Source organism: Bison bison, unplaced genomic scaffold (genome assembly GCF_000754665.1).
Source record: "Bison bison bison isolate TAMUID 2011002044 unplaced genomic scaffold, Bison_UMD1.0 scf7180017864376, whole genome shotgun sequence".
Classification (NCBI taxonomy): domain Eukaryota; kingdom Metazoa; phylum Chordata; class Mammalia; order Artiodactyla; family Bovidae; genus Bison; species Bison bison.
Genome location: NW_011494948.1, coordinates 609,193 through 632,547, shown reverse-complemented (window position 1 = coordinate 632,547; position 23,355 = coordinate 609,193). Strand labels below are relative to the sequence as shown.

The window sequence follows — 23,355 nt, the reverse complement described above, 5'->3', positions numbered from 1 at the left end:
CTGCCTGACTTAAGGGAAAAGGTAAAAGAAAAACACTTCAGTTAAAAGAAAACTAGAGACAGATTAGTAACTGCTTTTAAACTGTAAATAATATATACGTGGTATACAGTTCAGATAATTTTTCATCACTCCCCTCAAAAAGAACAAAATTAAATACTAGTTTATGTAAAAATTTTACATTCTAAAACATCATTCCTTTCTTAGGTATCCCCCTCTGTTCAGGCCCTCATGTTTTTCTGCTAAGTATGGAAAAGCTTCTTCTAGGAAAGAAGAGGATGAGAGTCGGGAAATCCTTGCTGATCTTGAAATTACTGGATCTGCCACCAATTAGGATGATTTCTTCAGTTCCAGGCCATTTGAGTATCAAAGAACCACTGCACTGTCTTTTGAAAGGTGCAGCCGACAGGGGACTCTTATCTCTCAGCTGCCCATAAGCTCCCAGAGGTGCTGGGTCAGTATCCTTCCCCTCTGCTGCTTTTCTGGAGTCAAATGACAGCCCCACAGAAAGGTTCATTCACCAAGAAGGAACATTGCTGTTCAGAGATGCAATTTCTCAAATGCTCCAATCTAGATCTACTCATGCTCCTGCCTGGCATATATACCTACTTCTGTAAGAGGAGTGCACAAAGAGTCCAGTAGTTAGGGTAGGAAATTTCCAAAAGAAGCTAGATTTATAGCTGTGTGCTCCCAATGAGCACTCATCCCACTCTTCATCACTTTCTAATAATGACACTCCCAGTTGTACAAGACACAAAGGGAGATGGCTAAGGGAAAAACATTCAAGTTCCCAAAATATAATCTGCCCCAGGACACAGAATATTCTCCATTTTTAATTTAGAAGCTTGTAAAAAATCTTTAGCCATCACTATAATTCTCTGATTTTTCCTTTCAATTCTCAGAAATCCCCAGAGGACCCCAGGAGTTCTTAACATATAAAAATAGAGGGTGAAGCTGCTGATAAAAGCCGCAATCACCAGTGTATCAGCAAGATATTTAACCTCAGACCTTTGAGATCTCCCTGTTAAACCAATCCAGTTAGAAATTTTGCAAGCTATAGCGATCAAAATCAGAACTGCTTTCCACAGAGAAACTCTGGACCAATTTGTGATGATTCACACAGAAATAAACTTTCCAGGACGATAAAGAAATAGGAGAAGGCAGTTTTCCTTATGTATCAGGACAGCACATTCCCTTCCAAGAAGCTCTGCTGTTGCTATAGGCTATAATGGGGAAGGGTCATGAAAATTCATGAGTAATGCACAGTGAATATTTATTACTTTATACAAAACAATTCTTTATTTTGACAATAAGGAGAAAATGGTTTGTGTTGGATACAATAAAGTTGGAGAAATAAAAACTGAACATGATGACATATGGAAATAAAGGCAAATGTGTTTAATTACTTTTATTATTCAAGGCAGAACTCCATCCTGAACTGGTGTTATAGACACTGCTACCATCATTATCTGATCCCTACACTGATAAACTTTTTTTTTCCTAACTAAACATGAAGCATAAAAGAAGACAGTGAATAAAAGGGAAAAAAAATCCGCTAAGGATATGTACTCTAATAAACTGGATTTAAACTAGATGGAAGTCTGAACCCAAGATTCATGTTATTCCCTTGACAGCATCCCCAAAGACAAGGACCTTAATTAACAGTTTCTACCAGTAAAGGATAACATCCCAAAGGGCTTTTTACAGAACACCTGCTTCACCTGATCCTTTTAGAGATTAAAAAAAAAAAAAAAAAAGACACCTTATGAAGCTATGAGACATTGGAAGGAATAAACAGTTGGTCAGTGGTCTGACTGAAGAAAAAGAAAAAAAAATTTTTTTGCAAAACAGAGAAAGAGACGTAAAGAGAGGTAAACCACACAGACAAATGTTACATCTAAGAATAGCAGCTGGTTGTAAATAAAACGACTTCATGCCAAGCCCCATTCGTACAGTCAAAGAGGAAGGGTGTTCCATGACACACCGGGTGTAACAGGATACACAAGTCCTGCATGTAGTTTCTGACTCAGATGGTGTGGATAAATTTAAAGGAGTCAAGTTAAAATCAGAGGCAATGCAAAGAAATACATAGCATGTTAATTCCATGATTTGATACTCTGAAAGAAAGGACGTCAACTTCTTCTGGAGGGTCTTAAGGCAAATGTCAGAAACAACCAATTTACCCACCAAATAAAAAAGGAAGACTTTAACACTGCTTGATTATGTGAAACAAGTGTGTATCCCTAAAATCTAAGTTCTAAATAAACTGTGTGTCACTCAGGATCTCCTTAAGGTATATATTTGCCACTTGGTCAGATTTCTCCTCTGCTAAGTCATTTCAGTCGTGTACAACTCTGTGCGACCCCAGCGACAGCAGCCCACCTGGCTCCGCCGTCCCCGGGACTCTCCAGGCAAGAACAATGGAGTGGGTTGCCATTTCCTTCTCTAATGCATGAAAGCGAAAAGTGAAAGTGAAGTCACTCAGTCGTGTCTGACTCCTAGCGACCCCATGGACCACAGCCCACCAGGGCTCCTCCGTCCATGGCATTTTCCAGGCAAGAGTACTGGAGTGGGGTGCCATTGCCTTCTCCGATTTCTCTTCTACCAGACAGTTTTTTTTAGAAAAGTTTGTTACAACAAACTGACAGAATAAATTCTGAATATTATACAGTTTACATGGAATAAATACTGAAAAACAGTCCAAGCTCACCTTCATCACTCGTTGCCTGCTGCTTCACCAGGGTCATTGGGGATCTTGCTGGAGGCTTACTAAGTGGGTGGCGCCAACTTTTAGCAGTTTTGGTTTCACCTTCTGTTCTCTGGTTACAGAACATGAATAGGGGAGAAATACTCACCATTAAAGACTTGTTTTAAAACAAAAAAACTATCATTACAATGACTTACCACAAATTGGACTTCCCTGGTGGCTCAAACGGTAAAGCGTCTGTCTACGATGCAGGAGACCTGGGTTCAATCCCTGGGTTGGAAAGATACCTTGGAGAAGGAAATGGCAATCCACTCCAGTACTATCGCCTGGAAAATCCCATGGACAGAGGAGCCTGGTAGGCTACAGTCCATGGGGTCACAAAGAGTTGGACACGACTGAGCAACTTCATGTTCACCACAAATAAATTATAAAGAACTCTTGTACTTGTTTTACCACCTGAGAAATTAAGTTTGTTAAAGAAATTTAAATGGCAAAGTCAACAGAAATAGGAGCTATTCTGTTAGTAATTTTACTGGCAGAGGAATCACTGAACTATCCTTCCATTTCATATTAAAGCACTATCTGTAGTGCAGGGTACCCTTTGCAAACCTATATTAAACTCGGTTATTAGAGAGTTTTCAAAGTCCTTTAAAGATAATCTAAATTTAGGACTATATATTCATAACAATCCAGGACCATGGCATTTGGTCACATGTGACTGTGTACTTTCTGTCTTCAGGAGGCAATACAGCCAAAGTGAAGCTGTACTCTTCCTTCCACTGGAAAATGAATCCTCACTTCTCTGAGGACCAATAGGAAATCACACGTTGTTGTTGTTTAATATGACACATAACCATCATCCTGAAACCACTAAAATTCTACGTAAAATCTTTTGTCATGAGCTGCCTGGACTACATTTTTCTTTCAAACGTAGAGGAAAAAGTCGTTTGCATCCTGACATCTTTCAGAGAGACTCTGTTTACAAGCTTTCTCATCCATACAATCAAAAAAAAAAAAAAAGTGGCAGAGTTGCTAGTTAGAGAAAGAGTTCAAATCCAGTGTGTTTGCATCAGTGGTTCATGCAAAAGAAAGGAGTCTCATAAATTTCCCTAAAGCTGAAGAAGCAGCACTCAGAAGGAAAGAAACTATGCTAACATCTGACACATAAAGAGGCTTATGAGAAAATGTGTGACAACACTCTAATCAAAGTAGGGTTCACAAAGTAATGATAGAGAGTGAGATTTGCCTGTGGCTTATAATAGCTAAAAATGAATGTGAGAAATTATAATTTAGTCAAAAATAAGAAATATTTATTAAGCCCTTACTATGTGCTACACTGCTCTAAGAGTAAGCTAGAGCAGGAAAAAATTCGACCAGGTCCCTGCCTCCAAGGAGTGCAATATAGATGGGGTAGGCCAGAGGCAATAAACAAGTAAAAAGTAAATATTGGGTTGTTGTTATTGTTTCAGTTGCTCAGTCGTGTCTGACTCTTTGCGACCCCGTGGACTGTAGCCCGCCAGGTTCCTCTATCCATGGGATTTCCCAGGCAAAAATACTGGAGTGGGTTGCCATTTCCTTTTCCAGGGGATCTTCCCGACCCAGGGATCAAACCAGCATCTCCTGCTTGGCAGGCGGATTCTTTTACCACTGAGACACTGTGGAAGCCCATAAACATCAGGTACTATTAAGTAAATATGCAGTAATAATAATAATAATTAAAAAACCACATAACAAAGAATAGAAAAAGATGGGGAGGAGGTTATTTTATGTGGGATCATCAGAGAAGGCCTTTCTGGTGTGAAGACATCTGAGTGGAGTTTTGAGAGCAATGGCAAAGCAGCACATTTAGCTCTCTGGGAGAGGAGCATTTTGGACAGCAGGAATAGCATGTAATGTGTGAACGTGCTTGGCTCACTTGATGTTTCCTGAGAAGGATGACTGAAGCCGACTGCTATCAGCAAACACACAGTATTACACTCAATACTAAGAAACACTGGTCACACTACACAAAAATGAACCAGGTCTGTATGACTTAGAAGGACTTAGAAGTCTGACAAAATGGGATGAGAAGAGAACACCACACAGCTATTTCTGACAAGTGCAAACCAAGTCCTCAGCCCTCAACAACAGCACTTGCCTTCCTGGCCAGTCAGGCTTTGTTCAGTGAAATGATAAAGATGAAGGTTAACAGTAAGGGAACAGAAAAGTTATTTTCAGTTCCATTCTAGTTTAAAGAATCAGACCAAATAAAAACAGGTATTTGACTTATTCACCAGTCTAGAATCCCAGTATCTATCCAGCTACAAATAATCCATACATGAAACTAAGTTGTAAATTTTGTTTACTGGTATGTGAATACTATGTTCAAATTTCTCAGCTACCTTTTCGAATAAATTAGATCATAACTTTCTGTTTCTCAGGTGTTTCTGAGAAATATTTTATACTTCAGTAGGACAATCATGCATAAAAAATGATAAAAAGTTATTGAGGGAAATTAGGAAATTATCTACATTTTATTGGACATTTTAAAACTACTTACAAATAGGGCATTCCAAATTGACGTCTTTATTTACTCTCTCTTGCTACTCAAAAATACAAAAGGCTTCTTCTGAGCTAAAATGAGCAGGAGCAATCCAGAACTGGGTCTGTTCAGCAGCAGCCAGCACAATTTATCAGCTCAAACATTTGAGGATTCCCTTATTCATCCACCTGAACTCCTTTATCAAGTTGTTCAGGTCAAAAGAGGTCACCAAATTATGACAATCACAACACACAATTGTAGCTTGGCTGACATACTCACAGTCAGTTTATGCTGAAAGCATATAGTATTAACATCATACAAGAACATAGGAGAAACAGGGAGGCCTTCTGCAAAGGGTTAGAATGAGGAAGCTGGAAATCAAGAGGGATCTTGAGTTTTCCAAGTGGCAGAAGGCCTGGTTCCAGCATGGGTAGAGACAGAAGGTTCAGCCTGGTCCTAGATTCAGAGTCCATGAGGCAAGAATCAGGGAAAAGCATAACCAGAAGACCACTAATGTTAAAACAGAGGTTGAGAGAAACCTAGGACCCAGAGATATTAAACACTGGCAGAAAGAGGTGAGAGTCTTGCAGGTGAATTATTTCCAGTCTGGCTAATATTGCAGGTGACAGAACCATTCTGTGTCTTGACTATATCAATGTCAGTATCACTGTGCTGTCCTATCCTAGTTTTCCAAGGAGGTTCTACTGAGGGAAACTGGGTTTATAAAATCTTGCTACACTACTTCTTACCACTGCATATAAATCTACAAAGATCTCAAAACAAAGAGTCTAATGTTAGAAAAACTAAAAAAGAAAGAAAATTAAACCCCAACACATGGCCACAAGTTCCATGTTCTCTGAATTATCACCAGGTTAGCCAGAGCTCGCAGAAAGCTTACCTCTCAGTCATTGAAGGAAATAGATTAAGACCTATAAATGTAAGATGCTATTTCTGCCCTACAGCAAGATTTCCATGCATAGCATGCTGTTTTCAGAAAAAGCCTTGACAACACAATAAATATGGTAAAAATTGACACTGTCACATACACTGGGGACTTTGAAGCCATTTCTCTGGCCACTGGGGACCGCTGGGACTTCCCCAGGTTCAAGGCCATTCCCACGGCTTTCCACATCACTCTCTTCTTCCTCAGTCAAAGCACTGCTACTCTCTGCCACAGAGGAGTATGACTCAGGTGACTTTGGCCATGGAAGCTTGCATGGCTCTGATTCCTCGGATGTCACTTGGCCACTAAATATGGACTCGTCAGCCTCGCTGAGATTTGAAGGTGGAATTGCAGCACAAGTTTGTTCAGCCTCAGCTTTGATTTTCTCTGCTACAGATGTGTTTAGGCAGACATTTCCTAAAGAGTAAAACAAGAGCCTGTTAATAAATGTTACAACATATTATTGCTAAGAATTGTTAAACTGTTCTCAACTAAATGTCTATCACCAAACATCCCCTCTAAATTTCCACTGAAGACCCGAGTGGAAAAGGTCACCAAAGCACTATGCAGCCTTTGTAGTTGCTAAGGCAGCAAAATAATATATTTACTGACAAAATAAGGGATTAAAAAGAGGTTCCAATGTAAACCAGTGTCCAAAGCCATGGCAGTAACAATACCTACCTAAGCAATAGCAATTTGAGATCTTTCCAAAAAATAAGAATTTAGTTCAAATATATGTTACTGATGAAACATTCCAACTCAAGAGGATGTAAAACTGTACAAGTCCATGTAAAACACATGTAAAACTGTGCAGGTCCAATAAAAATGATTTCTTAAACTAATCCTGCACAGTACAAGGACAGTACAGAAACGAAAGGAATATCACACATAGTTTACTTCTACAGCTTGCTCCCTCTCTTACGCATACACAAGCGCATCATTTTATTCACCTATCGCATAGTAGCTCAAACACTGCACCATGCCAAATCTTCTATTAAATGCTCCGTCAGGTCTTAAAACCCAGAAGTCAAAATGCTAGAAACTAGGTAGCAATAGAACAAATAAAGCTGTGTACCCTTGGCTTAAACCACTCAGTAGTTCGTAATCAATTTAACCCAATGTACTTAAAAAAAAAAAAAAAAAACCCATGGTGAGGGACAACAAAGAAATATCTGTATACATTACATAACTAGGGATTTTTGGTGGCTCAGAAGTAAAGAATCTGCCTGCCAATTCAGAAGATGAAAGTTCAACCACTGGGCTAGAAAAATTCCCTAGAGAAGGAAATGGCAACCTACTCCAGTATCCTTGCCTGAGAAATCCCAGAACAGAGGAGCCTGGAGGACTATAGTTTACAGGATTGCAAGAGTCAGACAGAACTTAGCGACTGAGCATGTGTATAATGCATAACTGGTCTCTGCACTTCCCTACCTTCTTCACTCTATCTTCCATGCATTCATTACAAATCAATTCAGCTATCACCTACTCCTAGAAACCTTGCCAGTTCAGCTTCCTGTCTATTTTGGGTCTTTCCTTGGTATGCCATCTTGATAGTGGTACTTGGCATACTAGATAGGAATTACGTATTTATTTGTCTAGATAGCCAATTAAATACAAACTCACCGGGGAAAATGTCCATAATTTAAACTCTATTAACACAGACATTTCAAGTGCAAAAGGAAATAAGAATGGAGAAGAAGCCAAGGACTGATTAATTAGAACAATGATCAGGACTTTTCTTTTACTCTAAGTGGAATAAGAACAAGAAAATGGCAGGGCCAAGACCTAAGCTGACTCTTTTAAAAGGATCACTACAATTGCCAAATGGAGATCTGACTAGTAGGGTTGACTAGAGTGGAAACTGGAAAAACAGGAAGGAGGCACCTTCTACAACAGTCCAGACAAAGATAACACATCTTGAGTAAAGAGAAAGCAGGGGGATGTCTGGATTTGGGAGAGCGCCACAACAGAAAGACAGAATAGATGAGGGGAATGAGAGTGAGACAGGAATTACCAATAAGCACCATTAGAAAAAGGGCAAAATCTCCCACAAATACTAAAGAGGCAAAGCATAAAAACAGTTTCAAAGAAATATGCTACAAAAAAAGGGGAAAAGCAAATCAGTTGAGATTTATAGATGATTGCTTTGGCACAGAGAAACAGCCAGGGGACTATATATGTCATTTCACAGGACTGAATGATTTTTGATGTTACTTTGTAAAATCTTAATCTTTATTTTCTTCTTAAAATTAATTTGAAAGCTAAGAATCTGCAAAGAATTATCTATAGTTGGTTGTCTCTATTCCATGTGACTTCAAGAGATTTCCAAAAATGTATTATATATTGTAAATTGAGTTGCACCAAAAAAAAATTTTTTTTTCTATTTTAGAATCTTCTTTTTTATTAAATGAAATAGGTACTGCTGGCTATTTGTCTTAAAATTTCATTACCCAGAACAGTGGTACTTCTGGCTTTTATAACACTCCCTTGGCCTTCTAGTTTAGTTACCACATAGCTTTAGACAGCTTACTGGTTAAGCTCTGTGGAAAAGTAAGTTATCTGTCCTAGAAAACACAGACTTAAGGAAGATCAGCGACTACCTACTACTAATACATGAAACATAATCAGCTACTTTCTCACCCGAGAATCTGATATTATCTGACAAATTATGATCCAGCTGCATCCTGCTAACAGAGGCCTCTCCCTCTGAAGGTGCTTCTGTGTTTGCTAGTTTCACTGCTTCTTCTGGCTTTCCATCATCCTTGAGATCACCTGGATCCGGGTCAGGAGTGGGTCCCTCTGCCCCACCAACTATAGCTGACAGTTTCTCATCCTCCTCATTCTTAGGCCTCTTAGAGTGAGAACTAGTACACTGGAAGCTATTAACAAGAAAAGCTGTAGTCAGAACACAATGTGGGCAAAGGACAGCAAAAAATATATACATAAGCATTATTTTCACTTATTGAAAAAACAGAATAAAAAACTGGTTTTTAATTGTAATATACAAAGATAATCTTCATGATTAATAGATCAAATTTGAAACTGAAATGTTAACAACAGTTTTAATAACAATTTACTAAAAATTAAAATTAAAATAACTCTAAATAATTGATTACTAAAACACTATTGGGAAAAAGTCACTGTTGAAACTTTATACGGAGAAGGAAATGGCAACCCACTCCAGTATTCTTGCCTGGAGAATCCCATGGACAGACAGCCTGGTGGGCTACAGTCCATGGGGTCTCAAAGAGTCAGACAAGACTGAGCAACTAAACAACAATAAAACTTTATAACCATATTAAAAGAAAGCTTAACATAAAAAATAGAGTGAAAAATCATGACACAGGGATAAAACCAAACATTATTTAGATAATAAAGAAAGAAAAAGGAAACAAAGTGATTGCATAAAGCTGTTGTTAAAATTTTAGTAGATTATTTACATTCCAAAGTGACCTGGTGACTGTATTTGCCTGAGTTTCATATAATTCTGAAATATGCATGAAAATCATTAAGATTAAATGTCAAATTATCATTAGCTGAAGAAATTAAGAGAGGAAGAAGGCTAACCACATGTATTTAACATCTTATATCAATGTACTATTTATTTTCAGAGTGGACACCACTTTTATATTATTCCACTTCTAGTATTTTTCAGCAAGTCATTTCATAGCTTTATTGTAGATGCGTTCTGTATATGACACAACATTTCTAACACTTTCATTTGAGAATAGCTATAACTCAAACTATATCAACATGTATTTCAGAGTATGTACACACACACACACACACACACACACACACACACATGACATTAGTGTTATCCTATAGTAAGTCCCCATAAGATTAAAGGGAGTAGCTAGGGATAACCTGGCTTTGGTAAATTTGCTAGAAGTAACAGTACTGATATCATCATCACTTTTACTGAAACCCATGCAGTGGTCTATGTGGAATATTACATTATGAATAGCATAGCACACATAAAATTAAAAGGTTGACATCTTTTTGAGATTTCAATGAATCATTCCCTTCATTAGATTTCCTTAGATATAGTATATTACCTAAGGGAAATCAGCAAACTCAATGATCAAGCCAGCAAAGGTGAGCATAATAAGCCCCATAACATTAGGCTTTCTAACTGGGTAAGAAAAGACCACTGATTATTTTAACCTACTGAAAGACACTTCACATCTGTTCGATGTCATATCTATGTTCAATGTCAACCAACAAGGACCAGTGTGATTAGTAACTAAGAGACCAGATTATACACCTAAATTAGAGTGTTGTGTATTCTGTCCATTAAAGAATAATTCTCAAGACGTTTTACTGGCCACTGAACTGAAGATTGACTACTGTCTCCTGCAGCAAATTTTTTTTGGCAATGTGGATTAGCACCTTTACTCTCCAAATCAGTGTTTCCCAAACTTTTCAGAGTGCAGCCCACAGTGAGTTATATACTTCAGATGATGACACGATACACACATACACTGATGCTGACATGTCATGAATTAATACTTACCATCACCTCATGGGAAGGACTACGATACATTTTACTCTCTTTAACTTCCTAATTTTAAAATGCTGTTCCTAACCTATTAGATTTGAAAAGTGACAGTTTGAAAATTCCTGCTGTAGACTATAGGGTGAAATAAGAACATCTGGGTTGTAATTCTGCTACTACTTCTGTGCCTCAAGTATATCTCTTATAAAATGCTGGTTTGATTCCATGTTCTTAAGGTTCCTCCACTCACTAGCATTCTAAAATAGCAGAAAATAAATTGTCGGGAAAAATAAGAGAGAGAGAGAGAGACAGAGAGAGAGTCAGAAAATAAACATCAGAAGTGTGGGCAAAGATTTAAAATTACAGTGTTTTTTGGTTAGTAGCTAAAAACTGGAAAGAAGCTACAGGTCCAACTACAGGATATTAGATAAAATACATGCAGGCATTAAAAATTTTGTAGCAAATCATTCAATTACATGAAAAAACACAAAACTGGTCAAATTACTAATAGAGCATGGCCCCAATTTTGGAAAGGTATATAATAAATAAGAAATATATATGTAAAGGATATATACAAAATGTTAACACTGGTTATCTCTGGATTGTGTGGTAATGGGTGATTTGGGATTCCTTCATTATTCTTTTCCTTATTTTACAAATTTTCTCCAATGCACAAATATTACCTTTACAATCTGAAAGAAAAACAATGAGTAATATTGGAGAGTAAAAATACAACACAAACCTGGAAAATAAGAACCTAAAAAGGTTGCCTGAGGACCTGAGCGACAAAACACACTCCCTGTTTAATGTGCTTTAAGACAGCAAGATGACCACGACAGGCCTAAAGGCTTTTGAGATGGCCCTGGCCACAAAAATGGAATGTAGGATACATTACACAGAGACCACCACGTTACAGAAATACCACATGCTCTGACTGACATCTTGTGAAAGCACAAAGCCAAGTGTGCATAATGCAGCAAAATATAAGCTCCCCAATGAGGAAAGTAGTATGAGATGTTTGACAAATGAAGAAGAGAACTACCAAAAGTCAAAATCAGTAGCCAGATTAAAAAGTTGGAAACCAAGTTATTGAAGCTGACAAAAATAAGGATATGAGTAGACAGCACCCATAAGACTTTAAATACATTCGTGTAAGGGGTTTAGAAGTTCTACAACTGTTCTATTTCTCATGCACTGCAACACAACAAACCTCTCTTTATACATTTATTTATTTATTGCACTCTATTTATTTATTGCACTTCCAAAGAATTACAAATACTTTGCCTCAAATTTTCAGTAAGATAGTAAATAAACATACAACGAATAAACAGAAGAAAAGCAAATAAATAGTCTTTAAGACCATTATGCTCAAGGACCAGTTTTAACTGAGTAACCTCAAGTGGGATGGGGTGGGGGCAGGATCATTACCTCCTGGATGCTTTTCTTACTTTCCTCCTCCTCTGCAGCCATGCTTTTACTTCAGGGGTGGATTCTGGAGTAGGCTTTGTGTGATCAATGGTGTATATATCCTTTCCTTGTTTCCAAAGCTGGTATCTGTCTGGTTGAAATTTCCTCACAAAGATATCCATAGAAATTTTCACCATGTCTTTCCTGCAAGTGCACTGAAACACAATGGGGTTGGAGTGCTTTAGACATTCTGGTAACTACATAAAGTCACACTGAGTTGTTCTTTGAGTGTACCATACATGAATTCTTAGTCACTACATAATTAAAAATAATGTTCTCTATTTTCAAACATTCAGTGAGTAATAAACTCAATTTCTCCTGAATGGAGGTGACAATCTGTATATTCACATCTATAAATGAGAATAAGATGTTAAAATGCATTGCATAGTTCTTGGAAAGTGTATCAAGAACAACTGAAAGGAAAGAGCACACATTTGAAAGCATACCTACAAAGAAGGAATACCCTTCCAGCACAAGGATGCATCACTGCACTGAATATTATACAAAAGAAAATCTAGGTTGGCAATGAATAAAAGTAGCTAATAAATGTGTGGTTAGAATAATTTAACCAATAGATTGAAATAAATTTTCTCCAAGACACGTATTAATCACCTTAATGTTTATTAACAAATACACTCTCACAAAGTAACCAACAATTAGGAGCAAATAAACAGTCTCTTCTACATCATATCACGTGAAACACCCAGCATCATCTGTACAATCATATCCATTAGGAAGAACAGTATTAAGGTAAGAAGTTCAAAGAAAAGATTATTTTGAACCCACTAGAACTTCCATCCTCATGAATGCATAGTTAGCAGTCATTAGAAAGTTTCCTATAAAGACCTCACACAGGTTAAAGTGTGTCCAGACTAATACTCCAGGCAGGCAGAATTTAACCAGTGAAACAGAGGTAGGAACTCAAAGATGGAACTAATATACCTTTAATCTCCCTTACACACCTGGCAATAGACTGGTTGACTCCACAACAGACTTGAAACTGTAAATCTTTCAATACTTTGGGAAAACAATTATCATCTCTATGCAAATTAATTTAAAATTTCCTAATAACCTCCCATTCAAAACTTCCTCTACAGAGTTCCAATCTTGACTTGAAAGTTCAAGAAAAAGGAAAAATCAGAACATTTCAGGACATGGATAATAGTCTAATATGCTGAAAAGCAACTTCTCCAACTTCCAAAAAAATTCTGCTGTTATATGTTATGATAATCCTTCTGTTCTCCTATATTCACAATCAACATTTCCTAATCCCTGCCTTCCCTTTGACCCCTAGAAATCCAGTCTGTCATCATCTACAATTAGCTCTTCACCTACCTGCATAAATCGTCTTACCAGGACACCTTCACTGTCAGACACTGAAACTTAGTATAACAAAGCTAACTAATTTCCCTGCCTGCAGTCTCTCGGAGCTCCAATTCATCTTCATAGCTGTCACTTTAATCTCCCTCAAATATCTCATAATCTTTCATTTCCGAGTTCAATACGGTATAGTATTCTGCTTTGCCTTTAAAATAAAGTCTAATGTTCTGAACCTGGCATTCAAGACCTCTTAAGCTTTATCTCCACTAGTGAGACATCCAGGTTTCTCTTCCACTGCAAGTCAAATGAATATTTGAATATTCCTATTCAACCCCAAAGCAAAGTCACTATGAGCCTCCTTACCTCAATACTTCTGATCCTACCACAAAGCCTTCCAGCTCACCATTCTGCCATCCAAAGAAAATTCATCCTAAACACTGAATGCAAATTGTACCAATTATCCTTCTGAATGGAGTACTATTTATCTACATCACTGCTTTCTATTATTAGTTAAGTACAGGCAGACTTCATTCTATTACATATTGCTTTATTGCACTTTCCTCTAACACACTTTGCAGATAAAAGTGCTTTCAGCAAATTGAAGGTTTGTGGCAACTATGCATCAAGTCGATCAATTTTTCCTACAGCATTTTCCAACAGCAGTTGCTCTCTTCATATCTCTGTGTTACATTTTGGTAATTCTCAACATTTCAAACTTTTTCATTATTAGGGTGATCTGTGATCACTGATTACTGATGTTACTACTGCAAAAAGAATAAAACTTGCTGAAGGCTCAAGTGATCGTTAACTTTTTTTAGCAATAGAATATTTTCTAATTAAAATATATATTGCACATAATAGAGTGCAATATAGTGTAAACGTAACTTTTATATGCACTGGGGAACCAAATAATTTGTGTGACTCACTTTTTCTGGGGAAAGGAAATGAATCCCCAATCTCTGAGGCATGCCTATAAAAAGAGAGTTTTGAGTCATTTTTAAGTCTTCCTGGCTCAGAAATACGGAAAATGAGGATCATTAGATATTTGAAGATATTTTGCTTTAAGATGCAACCTTTCACTAAAGGAAGAAATGAAATTTAGACTCACCTGCAGAAATTCTCTTATTTGAGTACAGTGTTACTAATATTTGCTTTGTGGAAAAACGAGGAGTGGATAATATTGATACTATAAGTTGCCTTGGCATCAAAGAATTTTGTGTTACATTTTAATTTACTATCCCTCTCTCCTGGAAGTCTTGAATTTTGTACACATACAACACGATCCATTGCTCAACTGATTCTCTGACTCAGTACAAGAATTTATGTCCTAAGTTATAGAAACAGATAACAAATTAATGGTTGCCAGGGTTAAGGGAAGAAATGACAGTGAGAGGGAAGCAGGGGGGTTCAGGAATACAAGGCAATGTGAGGGATCCTTGCAGTGGTGGAAATATTCTGTATCTTGACTCTATCACTGCCAATATCCTCTTTTCCTATATTGTACTATAGTTACGCAAGAAATTAGCATCAGGGTAACAGGGTAAAGGATACACAGGATCTATGTGTCTTATTTTTAGCAACTGGATATGAATCTACAATTATCTAAAGATAAAACATTTAAGAAAAAAATAAACCCCAAGACTTCCTTAAAAACATACATATATATATGTTTAACCTTCAATTTTAAATATTCAGAATGCAGGCATAAAATACCCAAAATAATGCAAGGGAACAATGCCAGAGTCGAAAATAGTTGAAAGTGAAAGTGAAGTTGCTCAGTCCTGCCGGACTCTTTGAGACTCCATGGCCAGTAGCCTGCACCAAGCTTCTCCGTCCATGGGATTTTCAAGGCAAGAGTACTGCAGTGGGTTGCCACTTCCTTCTCCAGGGAATCTTCCCAACCAGGGATCGAACCCAGGTCTCTCACATTGTACACAGACGCTTTACCGACTGAGCCACCAGGGAAGTCCAAAAATAGCGGAAGTAAACTTTAAAAGCACAGAGAAAATCTGCTTTTGTCAGTAGTGACAATTAACACATTCATCTAAAGCCCTAAAGATTACTAACAACATTTAATAGAATGTGCAATGTGACTTTACTAGCATAAAGAATGGAAGACATTAACAATCCCATTTAGGAACAAAGAAATTACAGACTACATATTGGTACAAAAAGCAATAACAGGTAATAACTCTCAAGCAAGGTATTTTGGATATGAATTCAAAACACTAATAGAGATGGCTTTTCTTACTGTTTCTTTTAAGAGTATACCTATTGTTTATGCAATATGCAATGTATGCAATGCTAAGTTCATATTTAAAGGGAGTTGTCAGGAGTCTTTAACCACAGAACTCTTCCATATTTCACTACTCTAAGACTTGTTACACAGAATGATGATTATTCGTTCCTGTCTCCCGGGAAGTCGAATTCATGCTGTTATTTATACTGAAAACCAGCAATCTAATTTCAAGATGAAAATGTTTCTAAAAATCAGCAACTTTCTAAGGTAGCAAATACTAAGCTAGTCATCTGAATTGTAGTATTGGAAATTTCATATAACCACAATATATGACTAATAAAATAAGAAGCTGAGGCTTAATTAAAAAAAAAAAAAAAAAAAAACCCAAACTAAGGTATTACTTGAACATATTCTCTTTGTGACACACAGTATGGCTAATGGGGGGAGGCGGGGAGGAGCTTTCACGTGCAAATATCTGATAAGGAAGACTTTGAAGGTATGCAAACATCTGAAATTATTCTGCTTTCCAGTCTATTTATAATAATTAAATGGTAATTAAGAAGGAACTGAGGAAAGGGACTTCCCCGGTGACCCAGTGGCTAAGATTTCACATTTCCAATGCAGGGGGCCCCAGACTGATCCCCCTGGTCAGGGAACTGGATGCCACATGCCACACCTAAGAGTTTGTATGCCACAACAAAGACCCGGGGCAGCCAAATACGTAAATAAAAAATAAATATTAAACAATAAAAAAGGTACTAAGGCAAGAATAACTTAAAATAAGATAACAAACCTGGTAAGCCACTTGATGTGGCTGTTATGGGTTAAATTGTATCTCCCCTCCACCCCCAAAAAGGTCTATGTTGAAGTTCTAACCCCAGTACATCAGAATACAGACCTACTTTGGAGACAGGGTTAAGGCAGAAGTAATTACATATGGTGTTACTGAGTAGAGTGGACCCTTAATCCAGTAGGACTGGTGCCCATATCAAAAAAGAAGAGGCACAGACATGCAGGGAAGAAAGCCATGTAAAAATGGAGGCACAGATTGGAGTAATGCATCTACAAGGCAAGGGCCATCGAGGAGTAACTCTGCCATCAGGAAGAATCCTGAGAGGGTCTCAGAGGGAGGAGAGAACTACAGGTACCTTGATTTTGGATTTTTGGCCTCCAGAACCCTGAGGCAATAAATTTTTGTTGTTGTAATTCACCCAGTTGGTGGCTCTATTACAGCAGTCCAAGGGAACTAATACAAATTTTTGGAACTAGGAAGTACAGCACTTCTATAACAACCAGCTTAAAATGTAGAGTGGCTTTGGGGAGGAAAAGAGTAGAGAAGGCTTTCATCATCATAGACTATACATATAATATATATATAATGAAGAACAGAGTACCGCTACTTGTGCTAAATGTGCTTCTGGCAAGGTCTCGGAGGTAAATGAGGAGTATGGTATTGGACACTGGAGGAGAGGTGATCCCTGTTGTGAAAAGAGGAAAAGTTGTGTTATGTTGGGTGAAAGGTAGAACTTAAAAATTACAAACTTGGAAATTGAGATTTCCCATGAAAGTATGGAAGGTTCAGCTTTGCTTGCCTTGTCTGCTTAATGTAAGACAGGAGAAGAAAGAAAGAAACTGAGGAAGGAACTACTAAGCAAAAAAAAAAACCAGTTTAGAAAATTCTCAGCCTATCCACAGAGTATATTCTGGAGACTGGGCCAGTGGTTTGGCTGGATAGACGTTTGCTAAAGAGATTAGGTATGTGAATCATGGGTCAGATCAACCATCTCAGCAGAAGCCAGGAATGGAGATGTGATTATCCAGGAAAGGCCTGTGGAGGATACTCTTGTGTGATGGCTTGGATACCCCTGAGGTGCAAAGAAGACCAACCAAGTTCGTGAGGGCCTTATGTTAGAAGAAATAATGCCAGCCTGAACTGAAAATGACAAAGACAGGATGAAATGAAGGAAGAATCACTAACAGGACAACTCACAAGGAAGAGTACTGAGCCAACAGTCCTCTGTACCATCTGTCACAGAAGCAAAAAGACTCTTATATGGAACATATAGGAAGATGCTGCCATATGTTTTATTTAAGATATATTAATGGAGGCCCGCCTGCAATGGAGGAGACACAGGAGATGCGGGTTCAATCCCTGCATTGGGAAGATCCCCTGGGGAGGAAATGGCAACCCACTCCAGTATTCTTTCCTTTCTTTTTTTTAACCCTCCCTCCCCCCACTCAAGTATTCTTACCTCAAAAGTCCCATGGACAGAGAAGCCTAGTGGGCTACAGTCCATGGAGTCGTAGAGTCAGATACGACTAAGCGACTAAGTATGCACAACAGAAGTATTCAATAAAGCAGTAAACCCATTCATGTTAAATTTTTCTGAATAACATAAACCCACAAATGATTACTATCCAATCAACAGTATGCTAGTAATACATAAAAATAACATTATTTCTTTTAAAATTCTATATTGGATTATAATGCCTTGGAAGAGGAGGAAAAAGAAAGCATGACAACAGTTTGTTGAGAAACTACAAAACCCATAATGCAGCATACACTGACACTTAAAAATTAGACTCAAATTCCAGCTTCAACACTAACCAGCCATGTAACCTTGATCAAGTTATTAAATGTCTCTGTGCCTCAGCTACCTCATTTGAAAAACTTTCTCATTTGAAAAACAGAGCATAACAATGGTAACTACCTCACAAGGACTAAGCTTTTTGTATCTGTAAAATAGACTGTTGTCAACTACAAGATAGCACTTACCAAGAGCTTTGCCACTTCAGTATCTTGCCTTGACAGCCCCAAGAACAATATGAAAAGGCAAAAAGATAGGACACTGAAAGATGAACTCCCCTGGCTGGTAGGTGTCCAATATGCTACTGGAGAAGAGTGGAGAAATAACACTAGAAAGAATGAAGAGACGGAGCCAAAGCGAAAACAAAGCCCAGCAATGGATGTGACTGGTGATGCAAGTACAGTCTGATGCTGTAAAGAACAATATTGCATAGGAGCCTGGAATGTTAGGTACATCAGTTCACTTCACTCGCTCAGTCGTGTCCAACTCTTTGCGACCCCATGAATCGCAGCACGCCAGGCCTCCCTGTCCATCACCAATTCCCGGAGTTCACTCAGACTCACATCCATCAAGTCAGTGATGCCATCCAGCCATCTCATCCTCTGTTGTCCGCTTCTCCTCTTGCCCACAATCCCTCCCAGCATCAGAGTCTTTTCCAATGAGTCAACTCTTCGCATGAGGTGGCCAAAGTACTGGAGTTTCAGCTTTAGCATCATTCCTTCCAAAGAAATCCCAGGGCTGATCTCCTTCAGAATGGACTGGTTGGATCTCCTTGCAGTCCAATGGGCTCTCAAGAGTCTTCTCCAACACCACAGTTTAAAAGCATCAATTCTTCGGCACTCAGCCTTCTTCACAGTCTAACTCTCACATCCATACATGACCACAGGAAAAACCACAGCCTTGACTAGACGGACCTTTGTTGGCAAAGTAATGTCTCTGCTAATCAAGGCAAACTGAAAATGGTCAAACAGGAGATGGCAAAAGTAAACATCAACATTTTAGGAATCAGTGAACTAAAATGGACGGGAATGGGCGAATTTACCTCAGATGACCATTATATGTTCTACTGTGGGAAAGAATCCCTTAGAAGAAATGGAGTAGCCCTCATAGTCAACAGAGAGTCCGAAATGCAGTACTTGGATGCAATCTCAAAAACGACAGAATGATCTCTGTTTCCAATGCAAACCATGCAATATCACAGTAATCCAAGTCTATGCCTGGAGCAGTAATGCCAAAGAACCTGAGGTTGAATGGTTCTATGAAGACCTACAAGACCTTATAGAACTAACACCCAAAAAGGATGTCCTTTTCATTATGGGGGCCTGGAATGCCTAAGTAGGAAGTCAAGAGATACCTGGAGTAACAGGCAAATTTGGCCTTGGAGTACAAAATAAAGCAGGGCAAAGGTTAGCAGAGTTTTGCCAAGAGACTGCACTAGTCATAGCAAACACCCTCTTCCAACAACACAAGAGAAGACTCTACACATGGACATCAGCAGATGGCTAATATCAAAATCAGACTGATTATATTCTTTGCAGTCAAAGATGGAGAAGCTCTATACAGTCAGTAAAGACAAGACCAGGAGCTGACTGTGACTCAGATCATGAACTCCTTATTGCCAAATTCAGACTTAAATTGAAGAAAATAGGGAAAACCACTAACCATTCAGGTATGACCTAAATCAAATCCCTTACGATTATACAGTGGAAGTAACAAACAGATTCAAGGGATTAGATCTGATCGACAGAGTGCCTGAAGAACTATGGACAGAGGTTCCTGACATTGTACAGGAGGCAGTGATCAAGATCATCCCCAAGAAAAAGAAATGCAAAAAGGCAAAATGGTTGTCTGAGGAGGGTTTACAAATAGCTGTGAAAAGAAGAGAAGCAAAAGGCAAAGGAGAAAAGGAAAGATACACCCATTTGAATGCAGAGTTCCAAAGAATAGCAAGGAGAGATAAGAAAGCCTTCCTCAGCGATCAATGCAAAGAAATAGAGGAAAACAACAGAATGGGAAAGACTAGAGATCTCTTCAAGAAAATTAGAGATACCAAGGGAACATTTCATGCAAAGATGGGCACAATAAAGGACAGAAATGGTATGGACCTAACAGAAGCAGAAGATATTAAGAAGAGGTGGCAAGAATACACAGAAGAACTATATAAAAAAGATCTTCATGATCCAGATAAACACAATGGTGTGATCACTCACCTACAGCCAGACATCCTAAAATGCGAAGTCAACTGGGCCTTAGGAAGTATCACTACGAACAAAGCTAGTGGAGGTGATGGAATTTTAATTGAGCTATTTCAAATCCTAAAAGAGGATGCTATTAAAGTGCTGCACTCAATATGCCAGCAAATTTGGATAACTCAGCAGTGGCCACAGGACTGGAAAAGGTCACTCTTCATTCCAATCCCAAAGAAAGGTAATGCCAAAGAATGGTCAAAATACTGCACAATTCCAATCATCTCACACACTAGCAAAGTAATGCTCAAAATTCTCCAAACCAGGCTTCAACAGTATGTGTACTGTGAACTTCCAGATGTTCAAGCTGGATTTCAAAAAGGCAGAGGAACCAGAGATCAAATTGCTAACATCCAATGAATCATCGAAAAAGCACGAGAGTTCCAGAAAAACATCTACTTCTGCTTTATTGACTACACCAGAGAGAATCTACTCTTGAGAGACTCCCTTGGACTGCAAGGAGATCCAACCAGTCCATCCTAAAGGAAATCAATCCTGAATATTCATTGGAAGGATGATGCTGAAGCTGAAACGCCAATACTCTGGCCACCTGATATGAAGAACTGACTCACTGGAAAAGACTGATGCTGGGAAAGATTGAAGGCAGGAGGAGAAGGGGACAAAAAAGGATGAGATGGTTGGATGGCATCACCGACTCAATGGACATGAGTTTGAGCAAACTCCAGGAGTTGGTGATGGACAGAGAGGCCTGGAGTTCTGCAGTCCATGGGGTCGCAAAGAGTTGGACATAACTGAGTGACTGAACTGAACTGAAGATGAAGAGCACTGCCAACGACTGACTAGCAAAGACATTTGCCATCTGCCTCTATGGAGACTGAACCCCATGCTGCTGTAGCTGCTGACCTTCAACAACCCCTGAGGGAATTCAGGGTTGAGTGAGGCACTCTGTGCTTCAGGGAATCTGGTAGGACAGATGTTTTAGATAGTTGGATATTTTTAGGAACAGATTTTATGATCTCAATCTTTGCATCTCCTCGTATCTACAGAACCAATAAATCCCTTCATGACATCAGATCCTCATGACTAACAAAAAAACTTTTGTAAAATGGGTGCTTCACAGTATCAAACTCCCCCTTCATCAAAACATTATATACTGACTTTCCCCCACTGCTGCTTTGGAGCAGTCTCTCAGAGCTATCTGAGATGCCGCCTCCTGGGCTGCAGTCCTCATTTTGCCCCCAATATAACTCACAACTCTCAAGTTGTACATCTTTTTTTAGTCGACACTGCTATAAATGCTATATATGACTATTGTTTTAAATAGGATAGAAAGTGAAAGTGTTAGTCACTCAATCATGTCTCTTTGCAACCCTGTGGACTGTAGCCCGCCAAACAGGATAAGCATTATACAAAGTGCTTTAAGTTGGTCTGACAACAAGAATACAGAGGTTCCTAGTGTTATCAAGAATCAAGAGCAACTATGGACTTGTAATGGACTGAGAAACAGTATGAGAGGACTGGGCCCTCGTCAAGGGTGGAAATCAGTGCAGTGCACATCCAGCCCCTGGATGGCTCCTATCAGACCAACTCCTTGGCTTCCCCTCTTGGAGAAACAACAGAAACTGAAGGCTCAATAGATGCCAGGTGGAAATAAGATGAGTGTAGAGGTGGAATTCATTTCTCTATTGTATTCCTCTAAAATAGGTGTCTTATAAGAGGTTGGTGTTAGATGGTTCCATGTATGTAGTTTCAAGAGACATGAGATGCTAGCCACTTGTATCTCAGAGTTAAAAAGTAATTTTCTGTACATACACAGGAAAATATTCTTTTTTACACATAAAGTTCCAATGAATGTCAATCATAGCATATCACAGCCCAAAGAGGGTAAGTAATATTCAAATTTTTCACATAAATCATTAACTTCCCAACAAATATAAAAAAAGGGACCAATGCATAGGATGAAACAGATTTACTGAATTAGACAATCAAAAAGAGAAGAGCCAATGATGGCAAGCTCTTGTTATGAATATATATGTGTTCAATGAAGCATATATTGCAGTCTTCTACTGACACATGAGTAGTCGGTGTATCTTAAAACCAAAGAGCACTGTAAGAAAATGTCTAATTGCACTGAACAATTACAAATCCCAGTCTGTGCAGTCAGTATGGTAACATGTGCCCATGAGGACTTGAAAATGACTCACATTTTAAAAACACAACTAGCACATCAATACCTATTTCCTTCAAAAATTCAAATCAACAATTGGAAAAGTTAGGTTTTTATCAAAATCTGGTCTCCCCCAGAAAATTAATGTTTTTGAAGGTTATTGGTTATCTTCAAGGCACAACCAAATTACTACATTAGTTTACAACATTCAGAAAAACTGTCTTACAACTCCAAACACAGAAGTTCTGAAAATATGGGACTGTGTTTCAAATGGCAAAGTGCCAGACATTCATGGAACCACCATTCACTTACTTTGAGAGCCCAAAAGTTTGTACACTACAACTTGCCCTTTAAAAGAACTTCATAAATAAATAATAAAGGGAAGAGAAACAGTCTCAATTTCGTTGATTTCTAACAACACACTGTTCTTAGTCATGACAATAACAATTAAGAATGTTATTAACATAATTTGATACAACAATCCATTACTGTTTAAGTAGTCACAAAGATACTACCTAGAGTAAAGTATTAGGGATAACGACCTCTTTTTAACAAATAAAGTGACTGATGATGATAACTAATTTAGAGTTAAAAGCAGTAACTAGCCCGAAATACAATTATATTCGAAACCATAAAACTAGCTTTTATAGTAACAGATAATTTAATACTCAGTATGTTCATATAACTCATGGCGGGGGGGG

General features: G+C 38.3%; 1 protein-coding gene across 4 annotated transcripts in view; it reads right to left on the bottom strand.

Annotated features, from left to right (window-relative positions):
* The window catches only part of KDM4C (lysine (K)-specific demethylase 4C), a 411,252-nt gene that overhangs the window by 188,072 nt on the left and 199,825 nt on the right, over nucleotides 1–23,355 (bottom strand). For all 4 annotated transcript variants that reach the window (XM_010856980.1, XM_010856981.1, XM_010856977.1 and 1 more), the window contains exons 10-13: nucleotides 12,095–12,288; nucleotides 8,809–9,047; nucleotides 6,272–6,585; nucleotides 2,708–2,816 (exon numbers count right to left, since the gene is read on the bottom strand). In XM_010856980.1, the coding sequence (XP_010855282.1) occupies nucleotides 2,708–2,816; nucleotides 6,272–6,585; nucleotides 8,809–9,047; nucleotides 12,095–12,288 (856 nt within the window). The remainder of the gene's footprint in view (nucleotides 1–2,707; nucleotides 2,817–6,271; nucleotides 6,586–8,808; nucleotides 9,048–12,094; nucleotides 12,289–23,355) is intronic.